The 18,307-nt window shown below is 36.9% G+C and overlaps 2 protein-coding genes across 2 annotated transcripts in view; one reads left to right on the top strand and one right to left on the bottom strand.

Annotated features, from left to right (window-relative positions):
- Positions 1-6,779: 6,779 nt before the first annotated feature.
- Positions 6,780-10,927, top strand: LOC116177197 (protein MTO1 homolog, mitochondrial-like). The gene is made up of 8 exons (XM_031496096.1): positions 6,780-7,137; positions 7,185-7,508; positions 7,556-7,678; positions 7,723-8,193; positions 9,878-10,041; positions 10,086-10,420; positions 10,468-10,750; positions 10,800-10,927. The coding sequence occupies exons 1-8, from the start codon at positions 6,963-6,965 to the stop codon at positions 10,905-10,907; spliced, it is 1,983 nt and encodes a 660-aa protein (XP_031351956.1). The 5' UTR covers positions 6,780-6,962; the 3' UTR covers positions 10,908-10,927.
- Positions 10,928-16,459: 5,532 nt separating this feature from the next.
- Positions 16,460-18,307, bottom strand: part of LOC116175456 (probable G-protein coupled receptor Mth-like 1) — a gene marked incomplete in the record, with an annotated part of 67,377 nt that continues 65,529 nt past the window's right edge. The window contains 3 exon segments of the mRNA XM_031493586.1: positions 16,460-17,091; positions 17,144-17,315; positions 17,761-17,899. Coding sequence (XP_031349446.1) covers positions 16,915-17,091; positions 17,144-17,315; positions 17,761-17,899 — 488 coding nt within the window.

Below are 18,307 nucleotides of genomic sequence, written 5' to 3'. Positions count from 1 at the left end.
ATCGGGATCCCATCTCGAAATGACGAAAACCCTGGTTAAGGTGCTGGAACGATTCTATTGGGTAAATTGCAAACCAGATGTGAAGGAATGGTACAGAAAATGTGCAGTTTATGCCATAAGCAAGGGACAGTAGAAAAGAAGAAGGCAATACCTACAATGTGGGTAGTCCATTTGAAGGAATACACTGATATCGCAGGTCCCTTCTCAGAGACAGCTAAGCATTGGAAACAAATACATCTTGGTAGCCATAGACTATTTCAGTAAATGGGCAGAAGCATATTCTTTGCCAAATCAAGAAGCGAGAACTGTGGCAGGCGTTCTGGTAACCTGTGTCTACTATTGGTTATTCGCAAGATATTATAATTAATATAAATAATATAAATAATAGTATATTAATACACACGTGTATAATCAAGTCTTTAAAGCACGCGCAACGAGTTTAATGGCACGACGCGAAGCGGAGTGCCTTTAACGTTGCAAGTGCTTTAAAGACCAATTATACACGTGTATCTTATAGTATTTTTTATTATACCTGCAGTGTAATTTAAAAATAGCAAATACAATGAATTCATATTGACGTTGTACTCGAATACATGTCTAATTAAGTGAGCTGGGTGTTCGTAATTTCACGATTGCCATGGAAATGTCACTTGACGTTTGCTTATAAAAATCATCGTCTTTGTGAATAAAACGATTTCCGTTGAAATCGATAATACACCGTCCATTAAATCGCTTGTTGTAAAAGCTAAACAAACGTTGGTAGGTGTAAAATCCAAATCCAGTAAAGCCTATTATAAAGAATATGAAAACAGTTTCCATGGATGAATAGGAATAGTTACCTACTTACGAATAAAGTCTTAAATGCATCGATAATGCTGGCATATATGAAGGAAATGTCAAAGGTACTTAAATCTTCTATCTTTTGGTGCACTCATTCAAAACTTCAAACAATGCTGTGATTATAAAGTGGAACAGATTTGGAAGCATACCCTAAATTACGCGCGTTTGTGAAAGCTTCAACCAAAGGATAGATACACGCCAAAGAGATGTTCTGCATTTACAGAAAGCGACCTAGGAAGGTTTTTTATTTCAGTGCCAGATGACAGTTTCAAAAGTCATAATTGAAGTATCATCACAGCACGTGTGTTTTAAAGGCCTTTTTTCGCACGCATTTGAGTGTTTAAAACGGAGATTGTGATTCAGGTATAATAAAAAAAATTTTATTATACCTGAATCACAATCTCCGTTTTAAACATTCAAATGCGTGCGAAAAAGGGCCTTTAAAACACACGTGCTTTAAAGTTGCTAAGTAACGATACTTCAAGTATGACTTTTGAAACTGTCATCTGGATGAAATAAAAAATCCTCTTAGGTCGCTTTCTTAAATGCAGAACATTTCTTTGGCTTTTGTACCTATCCTTTGGTTGAAGCTTTCACAAACGCGCGTAATTTAGGGTATGCTTCCAAATCTGCTCCACTTTTTAATCGCAGCATTGCTTTAAAGTTTTGAATGAATGCACCAAAATATAGAAGATTTAAATACCTTTGACATTTCCTTCATATATGCCAGCATTATGGATGCATTTAAGACTTTATTCGTAAGTAACTTCCTATTCCATCCATGGAAACAACTTTTCATATTCTTTATAATAGGCTTTACTGGATTTGGATTTTACACCTACCAGTTTGTTTAGATTTTACAACAATCGATTTAATGGACGGTGTATTATCTTTTTCAACGGAAATCGTTTAATTCACAAAGACGATGATTTTTATAAGCAAACGTCAAGTGACATTTCCATGGCAATCGTGAAATTACGAACACCCAGCCCACTTAATTAGACATGTATTCGAGTATAACGTCAATATGACTTCATTGTATTTCCTATTTTTAAATTATACTGCAGGTATAATAAAAAATACTATAAGATACACGTGTATAATTGGTCTTTAAAGCACTTGCAACGTTAAAGGCACTCCGCTTTGCGTCGTGCCCTTAAACTCGTTGCGCGTGCTTTAAAGACTTGATTATACACTTGTATCTTAATATACTATATTGTTAGTTAATTGTGCAGTTGTGAACACTTTTTGATTTTTTATTTTATAAAATAATTGTTCTAATTGTTTCTAATTGTTCTAATTATTCTAAAGGTAATGTTGTGGGTAATCCCTCGAAGGTATGGCATTACGCCATTGACTGGATCGAAATCTAACAATGAAAGTCCGTATTCGTTCCGCATAATCGCGATATACGCAAAACATCTCCACCTAAAGCAACTATCTGGAAAGTTGCCTTCTCTTCTACTATCCATTTGTTTGTAGCGACAGAAGCCGCAAACTGTCTTAAGTAGGTGGACCACGGTGATTTTCTATCGAATGTCGGTGGCTTTTTCGATTTTAGCTTCCATTAGCCTGTTGCTTTCATTTCATCTTGACTGGCTATGAGTTTTTGCATTAACTGGGGCAGTTGTTACATTTTTCTTGAAGTAGTAGATCTGGTTTCTACTGGCATAAACTTCGACTAATTGTCCACTTACATAACCCGACACTTGACACCAGCGTAACTTACATTTAATTACGTGGTTTTATTAATTTACATTTACCTAACTAACAATAATACGGGGCCCCACCGTATTCTGGGGGCCCGACCAAAAAAGATCCTGTAACTTGATTTTCATTTGTATTATTTAACAGAAATCTGCGAATATAGTGATCCTAAATGCTGAAGCACAAAGTTTTTTCATATGTTAAAAGTTACTAAGTTCCTAAATAAGTTGTTTTTTACGGCCTCAGGTGCTCAGCGAGGACTTCCGTGCTGGCTCTTGCATCTCAACTTGCTAGAAAAATTAATTTTGATCAAGTGATATCGACTAATTTGACTAATAGAAAATCCCAAGAGTGAAATTATGAAAATTACTGTGCCTGTAGGAAAATTATTCAAATAATATTCTCCTTTTGAATCCAAGAAGGAAAGATTAGCTGGAGATAAGAATGATGAACAAACAAATTTGTCATTATAGGGCCCCGGTCATCAAATATATTCGCGGGGCTCGTGGAGGCTAACGGCGGCCCTGCGCCACAGTATAGGGTCATTCTTGACGAGCGTCAGTAATAAGATATGGAGAACCTCTGAAAATGAAACTAAACTGATAAGTCCTTTAAGAGCTTTGGCACATGATGAATTGAACTAAAGTATTTTCAAGATAGCGCCACTTCCGCAAATACCAGAAGTAGCCATCAACTTTGTTATTTTAAATAGGGGCCCCCTACATTTTCGGATTCTACGTCGCATTTGGGGTACAACGATACCCCATAGTTGACCCTTTGCTCCAAGGGCTTTGTCGATATTCAAGTTTCTATGTCAAAAATTGAATTTGCAGGGGTAATTTAAAAAAAACGGTGAGAGATATTGCAAAACAGTTTTCACTGCTTTATTAGGAAAAGGTCGAATTTTCTTATGGTATGCGTAACCGTCTAAAAAAGTGAGACTACGTCACTTTTTCAAAGCTCTCAACTTTTAAATTTTTAAATATCCATAGGTAACCCTATTTTTTTAAATGGCATCCCCAATTTTTTACTTCACTGTTGTTTTCCTTTTTCCGAGACCTTTAATTTGATACAAAATGTCAAAGGCTGCTTCAAACGGTTTCCGAGATATTCCATGTTTTAATTACTTCTTGTAACAAATTGATAAAAAAATTAAGACTCTTTGAATACTTATCATTTAAATTTTAAGCGATGCAGTTGGATTTGCAGCAAAGTAAGCCAGTACAGTTATTTCTTATTCTTCAGAGTCTACGACAGGCTTTCTTTTTTGTATTTTTGTTTGAAACATACCGGTTATTCCTTCAATTTTTGTAATAATTTGCGAATTGTAGCCTCTGTGAATCGCGGCTTGTCAGGGTATCTTTCGGAAAAAAGAGGGCAAGTCCTGGCCGCTATTCGATTACATTCGCCGTGTATTAATATTAAATTCAGTGTAACTCAAACGAGCCATTATTGACGAGAAATAAACATGGAATATCTCGGAAACTGTTTGAAGCACTAAACAATTATAGTTAGGTACTTTCTCTATAGCAACCACAGATTATCAGTGAAAACTTGAAAACAAATTCGTGTAGAGTTGGTTGTCTATAATAGCATCATGTTTTTATGGGAATCTCGATGATGGTCTATGGCCTACCTATGCGTCTCATTTTTGAAACCAAATTTGGTACACATGACACATAGGTTTTCTATTATTGTTAAGGTAAGTTCATAGCTCTCCGTTCATACGTTTCCGTTTGTTCGTTAGCCAATCAGAAGACAGCAAATTTTTAAATCGTACGTCGTCCATTTACGACGGAAAAGTTGGTGGAAGTTGAACATTTACGTTTCCGTTGGTCCGTTTTTAACAAGAGTGAGGTTATGTTTGGTATGTTAACAGTATTCCCCTATTCGTTCTTCACGGTAATAATCAGATAGCAACGTGTTCTTACTTTCGTACCATTTTTACATGCTGAAAATCACGAAGGGTACAGTACAAAATAAAATTTAGGTTATGGTTATACGTTGCAAATGTACAATGTGGACGGATTGCTATGAACCTTAACAAAATTTACTATCCGTTTGACGGATCAACGCAACGGATGAACGGAGAGCTATGAACCCACCTTTAGACCTAAGGCCAGGGAATTAGGAGGACGCACATACGCTGGTGTGTGGGTGATATATGTGCTAACAAAGCCAAGCCACGTCAAATTTTTTTAAGAGTATACATAGCCCATATGCACATTAATGTGAATCATGATACAATAACTAATAAATTATATAATGCCATATGCATATAAAACATCTTGATCGGAATTACAAATCACCATAACAAAAAAAGCTGAAACTGAAAACAACAATACCGTATTGCAATAAGAACTTAAAATTTTAGCCCATGTTTGTTTTATTTTCATTATAAAATACTAATTATAGGAAATAAGACATAAAAGTAATGTGTAAACGTCACAACAAATGGTTTATCTTCTTTTAAATCCATATTTCTTTCGTTCGTAAAACAGATCCGTCTTCGAACTACCCAAATTAACAATCTTGGGACAACCGTCTCTATCTTTTTCCTGAATTGTGCACTCCTTACAGTAATATGCGTCGGAAATACCTGGGCCACCGCAAATCACGCACCGCCCTTGATAAGATCCGTAGTTGCATTCATCACAAATGCGTACCAAAGTACACGGTCTCACGTATGAATCGCAAATTACACATTTGCCGTCACACTTTTCGCATAAACGTCCGATAGCAACGCCGGGCTGTTTGCGACAGAAAATCAAATCGGGATGATGTTTAGCCATTTATCTACAAAAGAAAAAGTATAAGTATACCTTAACCTCAAAATCTATCCACTTACAACTCGCCCAATTAGTACTTCGTGTACGCTACTGCAGAAATTAATTAAACTAAGCTTATAACTATAATAAGCGATAGAACACAAGTATAATTACAAAATTATCGACCAAATTTGAAAAATTACACAAAATGTAAAAGTAGGTAGTTTGCTGCACCTAAATAAACTACACGTTAAATGAACTAAAACACTGGCACGACGTTGCAGCATGTACAGGATGATGACATAAGTTCTACACTTTTTAAGTGTGGTTTCGCTAATAGCATTGAATAAAAACACTATAAGAAGCCTAACCCCATGGAAATAAAGCGCGACAGAGATTGAACTGAGAATATAATGGGAACACTGTCAATAGAGTCGATTCTTGAACTGAGAAGAATGAGAATTTGCTTTCCTCCTATTTACCGCAAAAAGAATTCGGCGGTCACAACCAATGCCAAGGGGATTTGTCGCGTTTTCTTCCATAAGCGTTAGGCTTCTTAAAGTGTTTTTATTCAATGCTAATAGCGAGTTTGCGGACACGTATTTCCGTTACGTTAGACGGCCATTTTTTCTTAATAATAATAATAATAATAATAATATTTATTGTGCTGTTGTGATGGTACACTTACACTTGTCATGGTAAAAAAATGTATATAACACGTAAAACAAACAGTCAGACAAACGAAACTAACAAACATAAACTTCAACATTATGATATAACGTAAGGGAAATTTAGTGAAACGCTCTTGCGGATAAATTTATTGTTGCTGGAATTTGATTGGTTTACGTTATTTATAAACATAAGGTATAATAATGTCTTTATACGGTATAATTCTTAACCTTTTTTACGTTATAAGATATAACGACAAGTTTTGTAACGTAAAATGTACATCCGCAAACTCGCTAATGTGTTTAATAATGAATGTGGTTTCGTTCATTGTGTTATAACTTTTGCAATGACAATTCACAAGTGAATGACAGAAACGCAAACTTCGTTAAAATATTACCCTTCACAAGTAACACAAAAACATGTTAATAGTCGACGAATGGTTAAGAAGGCACGTGTTCATCGTAGATGAAGCCAATTACTGCTTTCATAAAAAAGAGGAATTTACTAGTTGGGTGGTGGTCAAGAACAACGCATTGAATTTTATGCAGGCGACTTCCAAAAAAAATGTTTTTATGCAGAAGCTTATTCAATGCGTTGTTCTTGACCACCACCCAACTAGTAAATTCCTCTTTTTTATGAAAGCAGTAATTGCTTCACCTACGATGAACACGTGCCTTTTTAACCGTCCAACTTAAAAGTGCTAGGCAGGCTTCATTCTCTATTTAAATTGTATCAACATTTTTAAGTGGGCAACCTTGTATCTAGAGTAGTTCTAATAGCACCCGATTTTTGTCGTTCTTGTATACGTAGTTCAATTGCACTAATGTTTACTGGCACGTTCTTGTACCTTGTGTGTGCAATTTTAAATTCCACTCTTTGTTTTATTCCTCTAGGTCTTAATCGGTTCATTTCTCTAACCTCTAATACTTTAATTAATCTTCCCCATTTTTGTAAGGCGATTTCTCTTGTAGAGATACCATGTTTAAGCATCACAATGTGCACATTTTAAAACAGATCATTCGAAAATGTTCAACTGAAAGTGTATATGATGTGATAGTTGTCGGTGGTGGTCATGCAGGCACAGAGGCGTCAGCAGCTGCCGCACGTATGGGTGCACGTACCTTGCTAGTAACACACAAAAAGGAAACCATCGGTTGAGACACTTTCGCATACAATACGATTTGACTAATGTAATTGCAGGTGAGATGTCGTGTAATCCTTCTTTTGGTGGCGTGGGAAAGGGTCACTTAATGAAGGAAATCGATGCATTAGACGGCGTGTGCGGTCGAATTTGTGACTTGTCAGGTGTCCAGTATAAAGTCCTTAATAAAAGCAAAGGGCCTGCGGTGTGGGGACCAAGGGCCCAAATTGATAGAGAACTGTATAAGTACCATCTACAAAATGAACTGTTTGGAAATACGCCAAATTTAGAGATACTAGTAGGGTCAGTCGAAGATCTAATTACAAAAAATCCACGCACGATTAATCGCAGAAATGTTTTTGATTGTGGAGGGATTGTTTTAAGTATGTTTTTTAATGTTACTAAAGCTTCATAGCAACTTCGAATTTAGGTGACGGAAAGAAAATTAAATCTCAATGTGTTCTGCTTACAACAGGCACATTTCTTAAAGCGTGTATTAACATTGGTCCAGAAAAAAGGCCTGCAGGTCGAATAGGCGACGTATCGTCAATTGGTAAGTTTCCTTTTGAGTTATGTCAATTTACAAATTTTTCCCAGGTCTGGCCAATACTTTAGCCGGGTTGGGTTTGAAAATGGGAAGATTAAAAACGGGAACTCCTCCAAGGCTTCATGCCAATTCTATAGACTTTTCAGTCTGTGATAGGCAATTAGGCGATGATCCTCCTGTGCCGTTTTCGTTTATGAACGAAAAGGTGTGGATAAAGGCAGAAGACCAAAAGCTGTGTTACATAACTCACACGACTGCCGCTATTGAGAGTATCGTTAAAGATAACATTCACGTGAATCGACATGTACGAGAGGAAGTTCGCGGACCTAGGTACTGCCCTAGTATAGAATCGAAAGTTTTACGTTTTGGAGGACGAAAGCATCAAGTATGGTTAGAGCCTGAAGGGATGAACAGTGATATAATTTATCCGAATGGTTTATCTTGTACTTTACCTGAGGAATTGCAGGTGAAGCTAATTCGTACCATTCCCGGTTTAGAAAAAGCTGACGTTGTAAGACCAGGTTTGTATCTATTTTAATATGTTTTCAATAGAAAAGCTAAGCAGAGGTAAGTGCCTACCGCATTAGTGAAAATGTGTACTTAGTCCTATTTTGACTGAGACTGCAGTGTATCTCTGTTGTTTGTAAATATAGAGACTTGCCGTTTTCCTGCCATGTTTTTGTAACTTTTAACACCTCAAATAGAATCAATCTAGCTACATTTGTTTCTGAAATACAGGATGAAAATGAAAAGTTTGCCTTTTTGGGATGTTATCATATCTTACTAATCATGTAAGATAGAACACGATACAAAAGTATCACATAAGTGATGAATTTTTTTCTTTCTAAAAATTCCCCTAAAAAAGGTAAAAACTGCCTATTTTAGATATTTTTACGCAGAATCCAGTGGTGTATTAAAAAAAATTTTGGACTACTGTTTCTGAGATTCGTCCCAGAATTGGTATTTTTTAGTTGCAGCACCAGCATATCTTAACGGCAATTTTTTTGCATTGTTTTTCCCCATTACATTGATGTATCATAACCTACTTTTTTTTAATTTTAGCCATGAACCAAAAATAACATTAAACCAAAAATATCCTTATTTTTTATGGTTTTTAAATATTAGGCCATAGATGCACGAAGATTTTGTTTTGTATATTGTATCCATGGTAACTAGGACGCTGACTTTAGAAGTACAATGCATATGTTTGATGTATCAATTGATACCATCTTCTCTGTTTTGAATTTCTGTAGGTACCAAGAAAATGTCTTGCTGGTTTTGTTGTAAACTTATCATCAATTATATTTTGACTCATTTTTCGTCAAAATATCAAACTAAGTACTACAAATTTGTCACTTATTATTACGGTAGGAAACTCGCTATATAGACTGTAATCAAATGATTTTTATTCAATTAACATTGAAATAAAATAAATAATTCAGCAATTAACAGGTATACACGTTTTCATCCGGGATGAACTTCTCCAGGTAGACATGTTCCAGATACCACTTGAAATCCTTGCACCTCAACTTATTCCGCAATTGTCGATAATCAATTAATAGTCATTTATTATACAAGACGATAAAGGGATGTTTTAGGGGTGGTTAGTTTCCCTTTATCGTCGTGTATATTGCAAAATTTTATTTTACAGCAGAAGCCATTGTAAAACTCCTGAAAATTCTGAACTTAATTTAGACGTCAAAAATAGCAAGCTTAGGTTCACTCATCGTTTTCATTGAAACAGTATTGTTTTCAGTTTTGAACTTTATTTTATTTCGTGCTCTGGATCGCATTTTTATTAAGAGCGACCGATGCTATTAGAATGCACAATCATTTGTTTCACTTTATCTACTCTTTAAGGTGACTTTAGTACGAAGAGGTTTGAGTAATTAGTGAATGGATAAATTTTAAGAATGGAGTGTTTTCTGTAATTTGTTGAAATTGGCCGTTTTACTGCGTGATAGATTTGGAGATCACACTTAGGTCAGGGACTGTTATTAATCCTAAGCCCTCATTAATCATTGCGGTATTTTACGAACCTACGAAGTCTTTAAAATCTGCGATCTATGAAATCAAACTTTAAATTCATGAAAAAAGGTATCACTTTCAAAACTAGTTGTACAATAAATAACTATTTTATTATTATTATTCTTGAAATGCTGAGCTGGTAGTGTAATAATGCAGTTTTTTTTATTGTTATTTTAGGATATGGTGTGGAGTATGAATATGTAGATCCTCGCGAATTACAGAACACGTTACAATTAAAATGCGTGAAAGGATTGTTTCTCGCAGGTCAAATAAATGGAACAACCGGGTACGAAGAAGCGGCAGCTCAGGGTATAATAGGTGGCATCAACGCTGCGGCTCAGGTACTGCCGCACCACTTTCTCTTTTTTTTTATTAGCTTCTGTAGGCCTTAGGTAAAGTTCCATTGACTGTAAGTCGCACTGAAGGCTACATCGGTGTGTTGATTGATGATTTAACTACCCAAGGCGCGACGGAACCATATCGTATGTTTACGAGTAGGGCAGAATTTCGGCTCACCTTACGTCCGGATAATGCTGATCAGAGATTAACTAGGAAAGGTTTTAATGCGGGCTGCGTCAGTAACGAACGGTTTAACAGAATGCGGTACATTGAAGAGAAATTAAACGAAGGTGTTAGTGTGCTAAAAGATATAAAGAAAACGTCGTTATCTTGGAGGAATCTACTTCACATCGCATCTTCGCCAAATAATCAACAAAAAAGGTATTTTCACATTTGGATAACTTGTCCTATAACGGATGAATTTAAAGTGCTTTCGAAATGTTGGCGTATTCCACAAAAGATTATGTAACTTTAGAAATGTTGGAGAAAGTATGCCCAGAATTAAAAATTTTCGCGGATGACAAGTTAATCGCACAAAGATTGAAAGTGGAAGCATTATACGAATCTGCAATAGCCGAACAGGCAGAAGACATTGAAGAAATGAGGAGGGATGAAGCTTTAGTTTTACCTTATGATCTTGATTATACATCTGATGGTTTAAATTTGAGCTATGAAGAAAAAGAGAAGCTATTAGCGGTACAACCACAAACGGTAATTACTGCACGTTTTGTTTGCCAATATTCCACCATTTTTATTGTAGATCGGCGCGGCCAGTAGGATACCAGGTATCACGCCATCTACAGTTTTAAGACTTTTGCGTTTTGTTAAAAATAATAATAGTTCCTGTAATCATGCGTTTGCAACTTAATAAATAATTAATTTATTGTATTTTTGTACATTCTTTATGTAATCATCCTTTTTTATTTCTCTACAAAGGAAATAGTTTTTGATTATGTGCATCTGTTATACAATATTCACTATTTAACGTGTCATTTAAACAGTAATACCTTTAGTACCTCTGCTACGAAATTTAAAGGTAGGTAAAGATATTTCCTACTTTTTTATGCAAACCACAAAGTTGCAATTCTAGACCGCGCTTACTACTTGTTGGTACCTCAAATGGAATAAATCATATTGTAAGTGCACGTTGAAACACACTAAACAGAGTCATCAGTGATTATGGTGTGACTCAATGGCCCGTATGAATAAAAGTAAGCAAATGCTTATACTTGCAAAATTCAAAGTAAATACTGGTAACTGCCCCTTCATACTGGTCTGTTTAGCATAGTTCAGCAGCGCTGCACTGCGTCCTGTCCTTCTGCTTAGAAGCGCTGCTAAGTCGCCCAGTGGGAAGGAGCACTTACGAGTATTTACTTTGAATTTTGCAAATATAAGCATTTGCTTACTTTTATTCATACGGGCCATTATAATCCACAGCGGCTACCTACAACTATTAGGGTATTAGGTATGTATCCGAAACCTACTCGAAGAGGACGTCACTTATGGTCAATACACGAAAAGTGTAGTTAAAACTAAATTCAAAATTTTCTATATCTCTGGGATAACGCTCTTTGGTTTTTTTAAAATAAATAAATAAAAACGTAAAGTATTTGAATTAATTACTCCATAAAAACAACTCGCAGATCAGTATTCCCTTTCTCACGTTTTCTTTTTTATTAACTCTTCGCCCTACAGTCTACCGGCGCTTGTCTTAATAGGATAATCATATAGCATTTGATGGCTTAACCAGTTATTGAAGGTGTGCTTCCTCATCTCGTGCAGACTGCAGCTCTTGAGTCTTGGCAATACGAGAAGGGGGGCCCTCAAATTAACTTTTCTTTGGTTTAGTTTTTTGAGGTCTAAATGGGAGATAATTATCGTAGACTTTAACATGAATACCGGCCGGCATTTCCACAAGTACTGTTCGTGTTAAATTAATATGGTAGCCGATGCTGGAGCAGAGCCAGGCCGTTTTGATGTTGTTTTTTTATGTTCATGCCATTTATCATTTTACCGGTTGTTCTGTTGTCTCTAAATTGATCCTAGATTTGTTTTTGTACTAATTTTTTGCCTTGTTTTTCATGTGTATTTACGATGTCTCTTATTGTGTTTCGTTTTTATTTTATTTTTATTTCCACAGTTTGGGGTGTTTGATTTATGTATTTTTATCTTGCATTTTGTTGTAGTAGATGCGATTTATTTCCTGTATTTGTGTGTGTGGTGTGTGTTATGCCTGCTTTTTTTCCAAAGGTTTTTTCCCCGGTGCCTTGTTGTGTTCGTAGAGGTATTATAGGTATATTACCTCTTAATATATTTTATTGTTTGTTCTTGTCTGTTCTTCTTACCCACAAAACCTACAGCTATATAACAAAACCTCTTCGTTTCATTCAATTCCCTCCTCGACCGTGTCTTACGTCTCAACACATAAAAACAACCGCCACCAGTATACACAAAGTAGGAGTTCAATTCGTGCCATCCACGATAGTGTATATAATCAATGCATCCACGTAAGGTGCACACTCGTATCATATGTAAGCAACACGTTATCAATTTTTCTGTTGTGCGACTTATTGTATAGTTGCACATGGTCTCCCAACTTCACGGTTATTTTACCCTCTCAAACGTCGTGCCCATACGGCTGATAAGCGTAATGCTAGAGTCGAAATACCTCGCTATATTTTGTTAAATCAAGACTATGTTGGTACGCTTCCTGTTTTCTGCGTATTCTCCCTGCTTAAAAATCGTTGGCAACAATGCAATTTCTAGGTGGGAAAAAGCTGCCTGCATGCGTCATCTAGAAAGCACTAACGGCGGTTACGTTGGGCAACTTGTCGTGAATGGCGGTCGTGGTCGCGTCGTCGCTCCATAAATGTTTGTTGTTATTTTGTGTTATTTTATGCAAGTAGTAATCTTTGCATTTCTTTATTTATTATCCCCCTCTTGTTCTGGGCCCTCAACAGGCTTGCGTCCAATTACAGAGTCACCCGCATAATGCTTTTTAGAGGTGCCTCTGCAGAAGGTCTTAAGTTTATATCGTATTTGTGTTTTGTATGCCACATTTTATATTTTTTGTGTTTGAATCTTTGTTTTTGAAATTTACTTGGTTTAACCGTAATGGAGAATCACATATGTGATGCCTTTATGTTTATTGATGTTGATTACTTGGTCTTGTCCCTGAAGTAAGTTTTCATCATTTTATTATGTGGAAATTACCGATTCGTTTGAGGTATATACTGACTTGTTGTTTGTTACTAACATTTTTCTCCATGAATGAAGCAGTCACGGGGGTGGTAAAAAAAACTGTAGTCAAAATTGAGCTACGACACCAAATTCCATGATTGTCTTCGACATTCAACTGTAGGCTCGAAACCAGGGGCGGGTTACCTATCTTGCCGGAGCGGGATTACGCTAATCAAACCTCTTCAGTTTAGAATCTATGTGCGATAAATGAGTTACTATTCATAATTTCCACATATTTTGTTTTTAGTTAAATTTGCCTACAAGGTCATGTAATTTTCCATCTTGCTTTTAACAAAAGGACTTTTTGCACCAAACATGAGTCACATCCTAAGTATTTCACCCTTTCTTAGAATCTAGGTACTTTCTTACTTGACCCATAATTCCTAAAACTTGTTTTTTTATATATGTTACCTCTTGAAGTCATTCACATCATTACAAACAATTAATTTTACAACACAATTTAATATTAATTTAGCGGCTGGTTTTTTTATTGGCAAGTTCTTTTTTCCCACCCTATTTCTATTTTTATTCGGTGAACTACCATTTTCAAAGTTTATTTTTGCAATGTAATTTATTTTGACTTAAATTTCCGAGCTTTCACAATCTTAATAATTGGGATCATTATTAAACAAACTTTTCACAATTTCAGTGTTTTATCTTACGTTCCTTCCCTACTGTGCTTCAGGTCCAAGCGTTGTTTACAAAATTACAACTAACGTAAGGGAACCCTGTCTTAGATGTTTTATCACGTACCACTTTTCACATTTAAGCGGTATCTTGTTTAGATTTGGAGGGAATAGTCATTCGGGTGCCATTTTTAAACATTGCCGGGTTGACTTTATTTCTTTAGTTGTGTGTTAGTAGGGTGAAGTTAGCGTAGAACCTGGGGGTTAAGTACACTACAATGTCTTTCACTGGGCAAACTTCCCAGCAATAAGAACCTGTATATCGCGTCGCACGGTTCATTCTCTATAGTTCATTGTACACCTCTCTTCAACATATCGCTTTCTTTACGGCACTTCCCACTCGCAAAGCATTTGTAGCTTGTATAGCTGTGGAGGTGATACTCGCAGCCTGGATTCGCCATTATTAGTTCTACCCGTCATGGAGCTGCTTCGTAAGACCACTTCCTTTCGCCCCTGCTCTATGTGGCTCTTCTCTTGTTCTTGGAGACCATTTTCGTCATGAGTCTATCGCATAGGTTTCCTTTCCTGGTACTACCTTTTTCTGCAATCTTAAATTTGTTGGACAATGGTTCGCATCTCAGTATATGGTTTTTAGCTTCTTGTGTACATATATCAAGCAAGGAAACTTCGCAGCGTAGTTTCGTAGTCTTGGTGAATTTGAGCGATGACCTGTTTTAAGGCATTGATCGATTAAGGTTTACTTGCGGCTTCAAGCAACCCGTCAAGAAAAAGTCTAGCAAGGTCAAATCGCGTGACCTTGGAGGCCAATTCACATCCCTTCTGCGAGTGATAACCTTACCCTCAAATCGTTCATGCAGAATGTAAATTGACACGTCCGTTGCATGGCACGTGGCACCGTCCTGCTCTAATCACATATTGTCGAGGTCCATATGGATCATTTATGGACCAAAGGCAAGTGGTTATCATCGTATTGTAGTGCTCGTCGTTGACAGTGACCACCTCACCAACGTCGTTTTCAAAAAAGTACGGAATAATGACGCCGCCGGTCTAAAATCCACACCAAACGGTAACTTTTTGAGGATGCATTGTCACCTGGTGAACCTTGAGTGGGTTGGTATCGTCCCATATTCGGCAATTTTGCTTGTTAATATAATTATTCATCCAAAAAATGCGCCTCGTCGCTTAAGATTTTCCGTCAAAGTTGGTGTCCTCTGCCAAACAATTCGACCTTGTATACGCGCATTGGTCTAAGTCCAGACGCAAAATTCTGCGAAAGCCGAAGTTCGTGTACGCGACGAGGAATAGACCGCCTCGGTTTCTGCTGTACACTTTCACACATCGCGGCCAGAGCTGGGCTGGGTCGAGCGTTCTAAAAAACCGACGAGCGCTCTAATTTTCTCCAAAAATGCTCGCGAGCATCGAGTTGTTTTGCAAAGCGAAACCGCTTGCGAGTTCCGAGCACTCCTAAAAGTGCTCGAGCAGTTTATCGCGAGCGCTCGGGAAAAGTGCTCATGAGTGGAAAAACCGCTCGGGAGCAGAGAAAAGCACTTGCGAGCGGAAAAAACGCTCGCGGACAGAAAAAAGCGCTTTAAGTAAACGCTCGAATATCGAGCACCAGGCGGCCGCTCCGAAAAGTGCTCGCGCTTTTTCGAGCGAAACGCTCGCGAACAGTACCCAGCTCTAACCGCGGCGATCTTTTCCGCCGAATTTGCGTTCCATCAACGTACAGGTTTTGGCTGGTATTATATATTTATCGAACCCGTCGTCTAAAATTTGGCCACTAAACGTTCAAGAGTCGACGACTGTACACCACGTCCACCCTAAGGCTTTGTTCACACACGGCGGTAATCGCGTAATTCCCACGCGGTTGGATCTGAACGATTTGGAACATGTTCATGTAAATCAGATTCAATACTGCTGAGACAGGGGGGACTTTACTATCTCAATCTGGTTGAAGCACTTTTAATATAAGGCATCAGACATCCCCATAAAAAAGTTGCCAAGAGTCAAATTAAAACAGCCGCCAAGCTATATCCCCGATTCAAAAACAAACTATCCTTACAGCAGAATTACTGTTGGTAACACATCTTGCTGAAAATGTTATCATTCTGCAGTGCGTTAAAGTACAGCCACTATACCAGCACATTTTTATTTTTTACGAAGTACCCCCCCCCCCCCCTAGTGTTGTAACTGTCGCCTCTTATTCGTAGATGCTTCAATGCAAATCTGATATAACAATGGGCATTAGGAATTATTGTGTAGTCACTGTGTTTACTCTTCCAGTTAACAAAGTCCAGTAAACTGTCAGCTGTTGTCAACAACCATATCCCTCTTCTTTCTAATCTCGACGGCACCTTTTCATTGGTAATATTTGTATCTAACACGTCCTTCAGTTGTGACAAAGAGTAACTATGTATTCTTTCTCTTTGGTTGTGATATTGTCTGTCTATTCCTTTCAGATGTCTGGATAGTTCTTTACACTCCTTTACAGTGTGAAAATTTGTGAACTACTAGGTGCATGTAAAAAATGAAACGCTTTGAAATGTTTAATTCCTTAAATACTGGTAAATATTTATACACTTTATACATCAAAATAATCAACATGTAATACTGGATATATAAAAGTTAAAACTAAAAGCCAAGCATTGTCTGAAATCAAAGTAGTTAATACTGTCAACTATACATAAAAAAAGCTAATCTTGGCTGTAACTAAAACGGCAGGTAAGTACCAAAGTGATTTGCGCACGAATGGTAGCCTACATAAAATCTACATAAGGAACTACAACTACCGATATTAAACTTACATGAAAACGAAACAAATTTAACTAACATTACTTATATTCAGTCTCAAACGGGAGATTAGTCGTAGGCTTTATAGTTATTTAAATTTATCCGAAACTGACTAGCAACTAAAAGGCAAATTTTGTACTCATTACAAATTTATGTACCTAATCTAGTTATTGTCGACGAAACCCTGCACAAACAGTTTTAACAACTTGTCTCCATGGGAACAGATTTTGTATTATGTGTTACACTGTTGTTGGTAATCGTATCGCCCATAGAAGGCAAGCCTTGTGAACTTGAAGAGTGATGATTGGTGGTTCCGGCGGTGCCAGTCGCCAGTCTTTTTCTCCAGCACCACCACCTTTTAACTGCCGTTAAAACCTGGAATGGAACGTGTAGACAACTTACGAGAAGACAGAAGACAGAAGTTTACCTGTGGTTGACATCCGACAACGATGAATATTAAGACACCCTGCAGGCAGTTAATGAAATCTGTTAAATACCATACTTCTTGCGGCCCACCGACGGCCCAAGATATAACGTCAGCAATCCACGTCACTCCCATTACAACAACAAGCTTCATGCAAACTCTCCCCAAGGCAGCCCTAAAAAATTCGCTATTAGAATTGCAAGAAAATGAAATAAAAATGTGTTTCTTCCAAAAATAATAGTTGATTTAAAGCGTACTAACAAATTGAAGTGGGTCAGTGTCGCTTTTAATAATATAAAAAGTGTTTTTAAATCACAATTTCTATTAAAAAAATTAGAGTGGCGTCTCCTGTAGGTAATTTTAGAAAGGAATCCAAAGAGGACGAAAAACAACATTGCTCAACATAGACAAGACAAAATATATGTCTGAGATCAAAACTTCAGTTTTTTTTTACAAACACGCGACCGGACGACTTTTAATTTATCTCCTTGGAACGCCAATTAATCACAATTAATGTTAATTTACATGTATTCTCCAATTGATTTTATTTATAAATGAAATATTTTTTTGCGTTTCAACGTGCAAATGTGGTCTGCAGTGTTTGCTGAAAATAGACTAACCTTTCAGTTGTCGACTTAACAAGCTCTCGTTTCCATAATCCACATGTCAGTTCTCTGGCAGTCATCAGAAAAAGTGCCAAGTTAATTACTAGGAGGGTTCCTATTGGTCCGAAGAAGTACGTGAGGATTTCCAGGTTACCTAGAAAATAAAGACGAATTGTGAAATATTTGTTCAAAAGTCTCATTAAGTAATTCATTATAACGCAAAACTGTCTAGTACATTTGTAAAAAAAAATACAATTGTGACTGTTGTTTGGTTCGTTAAGATGCCTCTTGGATAAAAATACAGTGGTAGGTATTCTGATAGCGACCAACAGAGATTTCCCCGAGATTTGTAAGCCACACACAAATCATTCACAGTAATTGAAGTGCATACCTAGATTAAAGATTTCACGTTAAGGCGAAATCCAAAAGCTATCATCAGACACACATTGAAGAAATAAGTTCAGTGCGTTTTGCCTTCCTCCTTTGATAGATCCATTAATCCTCCATTCAAGAATACCCCTAAAGTCTCATTAAAATTGTACTGTTTACCAATCTAAAATGG

Source organism: Photinus pyralis, unplaced genomic scaffold (genome assembly GCF_008802855.1).
Source record: "Photinus pyralis isolate 1611_PpyrPB1 unplaced genomic scaffold, Ppyr1.3 Ppyr1.4_LG7, whole genome shotgun sequence".
NCBI lineage: Eukaryota > Metazoa > Arthropoda > Insecta > Coleoptera > Lampyridae > Photinus > Photinus pyralis.
Note: the sequence above shows the minus strand (reverse complement) of the source record. Positions and strands in the feature narration are given on the sequence as shown.

What these genes read in the sequence shown, in the direction of transcription:
- LOC116177197 (XM_031496096.1), top strand. Translation starts at nt 6,963, where the DNA reads ATGTTTAAGCATCACAATGTGCACATTTTAAAACAGATCATTCGAAAA. An exon ending in AGCTGACGTTGTAAGACCAG is followed by an intron (nt 8,194 to 9,877) that starts GTTTGTATCTAT and finishes TTGTTATTTTAG; the next exon opens with GATATGGTGTGGAGTATGAA. An exon ending in CCAAATAATCAACAAAAAAG is followed by an intron (nt 10,421 to 10,467) that starts GTATTTTCACAT and finishes ATGAATTTAAAG; the next exon opens with TGCTTTCGAAATGTTGGCGT.